This window comes from Otolemur garnettii, unplaced genomic scaffold, assembly GCF_000181295.1.
Source record: "Otolemur garnettii isolate 467f Iridium unplaced genomic scaffold, OtoGar3 scaffold00176, whole genome shotgun sequence".
Lineage (NCBI taxonomy): Eukaryota > Metazoa > Chordata > Mammalia > Primates > Galagidae > Otolemur > Otolemur garnettii.
The window spans coordinates 2,574,769-2,584,102 of NW_003852571.1; the positions used below are offsets into that span (position 1 = coordinate 2,574,769).

At 38.0% G+C, this 9,334-nt stretch overlaps 1 protein-coding gene across 2 annotated transcripts in view; it reads left to right on the forward strand.

Annotated features, from left to right (window-relative positions):
• The window catches only part of CEP76 (centrosomal protein 76), a 26,223-nt gene extending 18,523 nt beyond the window's left edge, over positions 1–7,700 (forward strand). Inside the window, exons 9-12 of one of the 2 annotated variants that reach the window (XM_012811816.2) lie at positions 1,705–1,871; positions 3,682–4,015; positions 6,722–6,939; positions 7,307–7,700. In XM_012811816.2, coding sequence (XP_012667270.1) covers positions 1,705–1,871; positions 3,682–4,015; positions 6,722–6,939; positions 7,307–7,445 — 858 coding nt within the window. In that variant the 3' untranslated portion in view covers positions 7,446–7,700. The remainder of the gene's footprint in view (positions 1–1,704; positions 1,872–3,681; positions 4,016–6,721; positions 6,940–7,306) is intronic. The other variant, XM_023519468.1, reaches the window with a different exon arrangement.
• The last annotated feature ends 1,634 nt before the right edge of the window (positions 7,701–9,334 follow it).

Consider the following 9,334-nt stretch of genomic DNA (forward strand, 5'->3'; position numbering starts at 1 on the left):
CACCTGTAGTCACAGCTACTTGGGAGGCTGAGGCAAGAAAATCCTTGAGTTCAAGAGTTTGAAGTTGCTGTGAGCTGTGATGTCGTGGTACTCTTCTGGGGGTGACAAATGGCAGTATGAAAAGAATTATGGAAAAAAAGTCTTGGATTGCATGGTAGTTTGTTTAGTTTTAAATACAAGTGTGTATTTAGGAATTTTGTGTAAATTTGTTTATGTTAAACTTTTTTTTATTTCTTTAAAAAAAATTTTTAGTTTTGGCATGGCACTAGTAGCACAGTGGTTATGGTGCCAGCCACATACACCAAGGGTGGTGGGTTTGATCTTATCCTAGGCCAGCTAAACAACAATGACAACTGTAATAAAAAGTAGTTGAGTATTGTGGTGGGCGCCTGTAGTCCAGCTACTTGGGAGGCTGAGGCAGGAGAATCACTTCAGCCCAAAAGTTTGAGGTTGCTGTGAGCTGTGATGTCACAGCACTCCACTGAGGATGCCATAGTGAGACTCTGTCTCAAAAAAAATTTTATTTTATTTTATTTTATTTTTTGGGGCAGCACCTATGGCTTAAGGAGTAGGGTGCCAGCCTCATGGCAGGTTCAAGCCTGGCCCCAGCCAAAACTGCAAAAAAAAAAATTTTTTTTTTTTTTTTAGTTTTACAGGCAGGGTGTTGATCTCCCTTGCCTGGGCTCAAGTGATCCTCAGTTTCCTGAGTAGCTGGGATTGCAGGCACACCCTGCTAAGTTTTTTAATGCCTTGATTTCAGTAAACTAATTTTACAAATTATGAGAAAATTTTCTACTCCTGGGTGTTCTTAAAATGTTGATAGTATCATTCCATACTTCTAATTAAGATAAAAATAAGTTTTGTATCTTTATAACTTACCATTATACTCATTTTTTCATGTGTTGCTACAGTCTTTGTGATTTCCATTTTTAATGGTTAAGTTTTCTTGTGTCAATATGAAGTATACAAAAGCTACTTAATTCTTTTCTTGTAGGAGCTCTTTCTTTTTGCCAAGTTATACTTCCAATTTTTTGTTATTATTGTGAATTAACTTTAATATTGAATATGAAGTATTTTTGTGTATATTATTATTTTCTTTAGAATTTTTAGGATAAAATCTCAGAAATTACTGGATCTAAGTTAGCTACTATAGTTTTATAAAGTCAGTTAAATAATTATAAAATCCTATATTTCATTACAATTGATTTTTATAAAATAATTTAGAGCTAGTAATGGAAATTTTTCATTCTAACACCCAATAGTTCTTTTTGGCCAGGTGCATGCAATTTTCTATGTATATACTTCTTCAAAATTATCACATATAGATGCCATAACTCATTAGTTTAGTTTGAGTGTTTTTCATTTGTTTGCATTTCTTGCTGTATGATTTTTGTCTGCTTGTTTGTTTAAATCCTTTAGCTATTTATCTTCTGTGTTGTAAGTTCTTTGTAAACTTTTTAATCTGAATGCTATCTATTAAAGTACACATGACTGTCAAATTTGTAAGCACTAACTTTATTAAATAATATAGGCTTTTCTAAAATTAATATATTACCTTTTCTCCCTATTGTTTCAGTTTAACACTGGGTTAATGATTAAAAGTGAAAAACTTTACCAATAAACTTTTATTGTAACTTTGTATGTAGATATTTAATGAGGACATGATATGAAGGAATAACTATTTCATTCAAATTTATCTTGTAGGGTGACTGTGAAGATCATGCTAACCTTCTGTGCAGCCTTCTTCTTGGGTATGGATTGGAAGCCTTTGTCTGTGTTGGGACTAAGGCAAAGGGAGTCCCTCACGCATGGGTTATGACTTGTGGGACTGATGGAACCATCACTTTTTGGGAGAGTCTAACAGGACATAGGTTAGTCTAAGTTTATAAGGATATTAAAATGAAGATATAAATGTTTTAAATTATAGGGTTTTTTGTTCATAATGATGGTACTTGAAGGTACATGTTGATAATTTTAGTTATTAGAGCCTTTCACTGTGTAAGAAATTATTTAAATTATGACAACTAAGTAAATAAATGCTAAGAAAATTTGCACCCTGAAAATATTCTTTGCTGATGTGATATAGGTAAAAAGTAAATTATATTTTAGTTTTGTAGTTTTTCATATTTTTTTCTGATGATCATTCCTAAGCCTGAAAATAAGTTCAAGTGGTAAATCATTATTTTTTTTTTAGAGACAGAGTCTCACTTTAGAGTGCAATGGCATCACAGCTCACAGCAACCTATGGTGTCACAGCTCACAGCAACCTCCAACTCCTAGGCTTAGATGATTCTCTTGCCTCAGCCTTCTGAGTAGCTGGGACCACAGGCACCCACCACAACGCCCAGCTATTTTTTTGTTGCAGTTTGGCTGGGGCTGGGTTCAAACCCACCACCCTTAGTATATGGGGTTGGCACCCTACCCACTGAGCCACAGGTGCTGCTTTGTAAATCAATATTTCATTTGAACATTTGACATAGTTACCAATTCCTTGTTAGTAAATCTACTGAATATCTTTCCAGTAGTTTAAGCTGTTATCAGATTTTGAGAGTTGAGTCCTCTTTCCTTCCTGGAACATGATCTTTCCTAAGCTCCTCTCATCATGTCTTTAAATTTTCATTATTCCTCTCTGGTTGTTCTTTCTCAGTTTTGCTTCATCTTTCTTTCCTTTTCTTTTCTTTTTCTTTTTTTTTTTTTTTGAGACAGAGTCTCAAGCTGTCCCCCCTGGGTAGGGTGCTGTGGTATTACTACTCACAGCAACCTCAAACTCTTGGCCTTAAGTGATCCTCTTGCCTCAGCCTCCCAAGTAGTTGGGACTACAGGCGCCTACCACAACGCCAGGCTGTTTTTTGGTTGTAGTTATTGTTGTTTGGCAGGCCTCTGGTGTATGTGGCTGGTGCCTTAGCCACTTGAACTACAGGGGCTGAGCCCCTTGGTTCTTTTTTGTTGTTGTTGTTGTTGAGACAGAGTCTCAATTTGTCACCCTTGGTAGAATGCTGTGGCGTCACAGCTCACAGCAACCTCAAACTCTTGGGCTTATGCAATCCTCTTGCCTTAGCCTCCCAAGTAGCTGGGACAACAGGTGCCCACCATAGCGCCAGGCTGTTTTTAGAGATGGGGGTCTCACTTTGACTTAGGCTGGTCTCTAACCTGTGAGCTCAGACAATCCACCCACCACGGCCTTGCAGAGTGCTGGGATTACAGGTGTGAGCCACTGCACTGAACCTACCTTCATCTTTCTTTCAATGTGTATTCTAGAGGCACAGGCTCAGGTCCTCTTCTCATTTACCTGGGTCGTCTTTCTCTCTGGTTGATAATCATTTTGCTTAGTCGTGCCTAATAATGTATAGCTAAGTTTTTTTATTTGTGTTATCTGAGATAAACAATAAACAATATCTGATGTGTTATCTGAGATAAACAATAAACAATATCTGATTTTAACAATATACATGGAATATGTTCTGTTGTTAATGGAATAGAGCTGATTTCTGTACTAGTAGTTGCCCTGTATAATTATTACAGAGTAATTAAACTGTGGAAATAATGTAAGAAGGAAAAATAAGTATAATTATGAAAAGTAGTTATGGCTTCAAGTGTTAGAATATTATTCTTTTCAGTAAGGTACTGTCTTCTTAGTTTTCAAGTTTTCATTATATAAAATTATGGTTTAAATTTTTTTAGGTATATCCATAAGCCAACCAATGCTGATGAACCTCCACTTGCTGACCAGCCCAAACCATTGTACCCATATCGAACAATTGGCTGTGTTTTCAATCATCAGATGTTCCTGGGAAACTGTCAGCCCTCTGATGCAGTAGAAATCTGTGTGTTTGATCTAAATGACGAATCCAAATGGAAACCTATGAGTGAAGAAGCAATTAAATCTGTATGTGCTCCGGGAGCTACGACGTCCCTTCCTCCCTTTCCACCTCTGTGTGCGTCCACAATTGATGCATCAGTAACAAGTAATGAAATAGAGATGCAGCTGAGGCTCCTGGTTTCAGAACACAGGAAGGTGATTTAACACTGAAATTGTCATTTCAAACTTTTTTTATTGGTTTATTTTATTTTTTGTACTATAGGACCAGTGACTGTTCTAGCCCTTAACAAACCAAATATAGTCCCTGTCTTTATGAAGCTAAGAGTTTTGATAGCTGTGAGACTTTTTCAGACTTAAGTTTTGAGACTGAAAAATTTCCAATTCCACTAATCCTTAAAGAATTTATTACTTCCTCCTAGAAGTGAAGAATGCTGGACTTATTCACATTTTAGAGTCAGACTTTTGCTGAACCCCACTATTTGGATTTTCTCTTTGTGAAATGCTTACTGAGGAGCTGGGACTTCAGGTGCCAGCTATTTTAGACCTGGCTATTTTTAGAGATGGGGTCTGACTCTTGCTCAGGCTGGTCTCAAACCTGTGAGTTCAGGCCATCCCCCCCAGAGTGCTGGGATTATAGACGTGAACCACTGCGCCCAGCCAGAATTACTTTTTTTTTTCTTGCAGTTTTTGGCTTGGGCTGGGTTTGAACCCGCTACCTCCAGTATATGGGGCTGGCGCCCTACTCCTTGAGCTACAGGTGCTTCCCCAGAATTACTTTTTATAGAAGAGGAAAACAAAGCTGAGATAGATGCCAGTGGTGATTATTAGGTAATGGTGCCTGAAAATCAGCAAGGAAGATTCTTGTTTTGCCACAGGAAATGAATAGTTGATCATTGATCTTTGAGATCACTTGTGACCAATTAAAACCTTGAATGTGTAATTAGGAAATGCTAAGGATCTGTTATAATCATCAAAATACTAGAATTTTGAGAAGTTTTTATTATTTGTAATTATTTTTATTTCATGTGTCTAGATGTCAGTAGTTCACTTTCATTTATAAATGAAATCATACTGCTTTTAACATTCTGTAGAAACATGTTTTAAGCTCCCTTAGGCCCTATGGCATCTTCACTTTTTTTTTTTTTTTTTTTTTTTTTTTTTTTTTTGAATTTTTTGGCTGGGGCCGGATTTGACCCCACCACCTCTGGTGTATGGGGCTGGCACCTTACTCCTTTGAGCCACAGGAGCCACCCTCATCTTCACTTTTTTATCTCTTACACTTAACAGTATAAAAGTCTATGCCCTGGCTCGGCGCCTGTGGCTCAAGTGGCTAAGGCGCCAGCCACATACACCTAAGGTGGTGGGTTTAAATCCAGCCCGGGCCTGCCAAACAACAATGATGGCTGCAACCAAAAACTAGCTGGGCATTGTGGCGGGCGCCTGTGGTCTCAGCTACTTGGGAGGCTGAGGCAGGAGGCTCACTTGAGCCCAAGAGTTGGAGGTTGCTGTGAGCTGTGATACCATGGCACTCTACCCAGGGGGGAACAGCTTGAGATTCTGTCTCAAAAAAAAAAAGTCTATGCCTTTCCAGAGTAATTTATTAAGAAATACTTGTTTAATTACATGTGGAATTAATCTGTTGACTTTTCTCCCCTACTGCATTTGAGTTTATAAGACCAATCAAATTAGGCAGATTTAATCATACTAAACTCTTTTTTTTTTTTTTTTGTAGAGACAGGGTCTCTCTTTATTGCCCTCAGTAGAGTGCTGTGGTATTGCACAGTTCACAGCAACCTCCAATTCCTGGGCTTAGGTGATTCTCTTGCCTCGGCCTCCCAAGTAACTGGGACTACAGGTGCTCACCACAACGCCTGGCTATTTTTTTGTTGCAGTTTTGCTGTGGCCGGGTTTGAACCCACCACCTTCGGTATATGGGGCCAGCGCCCTACCCACTGAGCCACAGGCGCCACCCCTTTTTTTTTTTTTGAGACAGAGTCTTGCCCTGGGGCCCTGGCTAGAGTGCAGTGGCATCATCACAGCTTACCTCAAAAGAGGTAAACTCTTGGGCTCAAGAGAGCTTCCTGCCTCCGCCTCCTGAGTAGCTGGGACTGTGAGCCACCACGGCCAACTAATTTTTTCTGTTTTAGTAGAGCTGAGGTCTCACTCTTGCTCAGGCTGGTCTCAAACTCCTGAGCTCTTGCACCGCTCCTGCCTCCACCTTCTAGAGTGCTGGTATTTAACAAGCATAGGCCACTGTGCCTGGACTTACAAAACTCTGAAGTTAAATAAAATATCTCAAAATTCACAAACACCATATCTTTCATACTAGGACTATTCCATATGGTCTTTTCTAGTAGATATTAAAGAATTCTATGGGTGGCGCCAGTGGCTCAGTGGGTAGGGCACTGGCCCCATATACCAAGGGTGGTGGTTTCAAACCTGGCCCTGGCCAAACTGCAACAAAAAAAATTTCCAGGTGTTGTGGCGGGCGCCTGTAGTCCCAGCTACTCCAGAGGCTGAGGTAAGAGCTCGCCTAAGCCCAGGAGTTGGAGGTTGCTGTGAGCTGTGACACCACAGTACTCTCCTGAGGGCAATAAAGTGAGACTCTGTCTCTTAAAAATAAAAAAGATACATAGTATTCTAGTAGATACTAAAGAAGTATAATATTCAAAGCTTTCATGAACTTATTGAATATTTTGGGTTATTTCTCTAAGAAGTAAAACCCAGTCACCTATAGTTCCTTTTATCTTTATTTCTGTGCATCCATGTAATAATTAATAGGAACTTTAAAAGCTTATGACAGCTTTTAAAAATCTTTTTTTGACATAACAGTACAATAATTAACATTTTAATTTAATTGGCTTTTAAAATATTAATGCATTTCCCTTTTGATTGCTACAGGATCTTGGCCTCACTACTGTTTGGGAAGACCAGCTCTCCTACCTTCTATCACCAGCTTTGGCTTCTTATGAATTTGAGCGCACAACAAGCATATCTGCAGGCAATGAAGAATTTCAGGATGCCATAAGGAGAGCTGTACCTGATGGCCATACATTTAAAGGATTCCCAATACACTTTGTGTATAGAAATGCAAGACGTGCGTTTGCCACGTGTCTTCGGTAAGGTGTGACTTATGGATTTATAATTTTTTTGGTTTAGGAAACTTAGAGATCGTTTAGTCTGGTAGTTACTTATAAATGAAATTAGAGTCACATGAGGAACTTTTGCTTTGTTAGGTCTGAAATATAGTTTCAGAGTCTGATAATTTTCCTAGTGATTTCAGTACAAGCTCAGTTGGAGGTTTCTGATCTTGTCTATAAATTTTTTAAATTTATAAACCATGAGGGGATGGTCTAATTTGCATAGCTTGACCAAAATGACAATGTCATAGGTAGCAGAGACAGAATTTTAAAAAATTGTTTTAAATACCAATTTGGAAAGCATATGGTCACTTCTTAATTAAGTAAATTTTTTTTTTTTATATAGGTCTCCTTTCTGTGAAGAAATAATCTGTTGCCGTGGAGACCAGGTCCGATTGGCAGTTCGCGTCCGAGTGTTTACTTACCCTGAATCTGCATGTGCTGTTTGGATCATGTTTGCTTGTAAATATCGCTCGGTATTATAGGACTAACACTTCTATAAGCATTATACTTGTGTTTTACTAGAACTTTGCACGTTGTACATTATTAGCTCCAAAGAGGTTCTTTATTTTAAAATGACAATCTGTCTTGGATGTCATGTTTCAGTTTTGTATATACCTGACTGATAATCATGTATGTATTTAAAATTTAAGGATGAAAAACTTGTGTAAATCTCAGTGGCATTTAGTATAAATTAAGTGTATATTCTGTTTTAATAAATGCTACTTTGTTTACAGGTATTCAGTAGTTTAAATATGAATATAAAATGTACTCAGTTTACACTAACAAGTAATTAGAGTTGTCTAAGTGTTTGCGCCATAGTAAAGTCAATATGATTATTTTTCATAGATTAATGGAATTATTTTATATGAATTAGGAGAAATTAACCTCACTACAAATTTATTACATAAGTGAAAGTACATTTTGGTGGATTATTACTTTTGTGGTTTACCCATAGCCCTAGGGATAGTTGAGATTTTCTAGAAATTTATAGTAAGACCTTGAAGTAAAAATAGGAAAAAACAAATTCTGGGAAACCATAAAGATTAATAACCTCAATGAATAATTTATAAATATTTATCAGTTTGATTTGTTATAAAAATGAATTAAGTGGCTCAGCACCTGTAGCACAGTGTGGCAGGTTCAAACCCGGCCCAAGCCAGCTAAACAACAATGACAACTGCAACCAAAAAAAAAAAAAAAAAATAGCCAGGCATTGTGGCAGTGCCTGTAATCTTAGCTACTTGGGAAGCTGAGGCAAGAGAATCACTTAAACCCAAGAATTTGAGGTTGCTGTGAGCTGTGATGCAACAGCACTCTTCTCCAGGGTGACAGCTTGAGACTCTGTCTCAAAAAAAAAAAAGAAGTGTTTTAGAAAAAAATTTATTATACCTCTTTGTTATGGTATTGATAAGTACTGCTGTATGGCTTGGCACCTGTAGCTCAAGCAGCTAGGGTGCCAGCCACATATACCAGAGGTGGCAGGTTTGAATCCATCCTGGGCCTGCCAAACAGCAATAACAACTACAGCCAATAAATAGCCAGGCATTGTGGCTGGCGCCTGTAGTCCCAGCTACTTGGGAGGCTTGGGAGAATCACTTAGGCCCAAACCAGTTTAAGGTTGCTGTGAGCTGTGATGTTATAGCATTCTACGGAGGGTGACATAGTGAGACTCTGTCTCAAAAAAAAAAACCACTTCTCTATAATTAATCCTAGCAGTCTGTCACTGAGTTTCTATGGTCAAGTGATTTACCTACTATCTTCTGAAATCACTTTTTTCTTTCTCTTTTCTCATTGTGATAAAAACATCTGTATATATGCATCTAATGTGATGAGAGCTTCATTGTGCAAGCCACTGAAAACAAGCGCTTGTGACTGATTCCATGCCGACAATTGTTTTAAAATTAGGCAAGTTTTATAAATTAGTTTTAAGTGAGCAAAAGTAAATGTTAAAAAAGACTCTAACACTTCAACCCTTTGTGAGAAGCTGTGTGATGTATAAGTGATAGGTTTGACTGTCTGTTCAGCATCTCTGCTTGGTTCTTAATTCAGTTGCTTTACCCACTGATCTTAAGAAAGTAACTGTATACCAGTTGGCTATCCAAGTTATTGATTTCTTTTCCTCACTTTAATTCACCCTGGCAAAGAAAACAATTTTGTTTTAAAAAATTAAAATCTAAAGGTGTCTTAAAATTTGCTTTTTGCTTTATTTTTGTATCTGATAAATATTTATGGTTTGTTTTAAAAGTCTACTATTCCTCTTCTACTGATTTTCATTGAAAATGGTAATCAGGCTTGGCGCCTGTGGCTCAGGCAGCTGGGGCGCCAGCCACATACACCTAAGGTGGCAGGTTCGAATCCCCAGCCCGGGCCC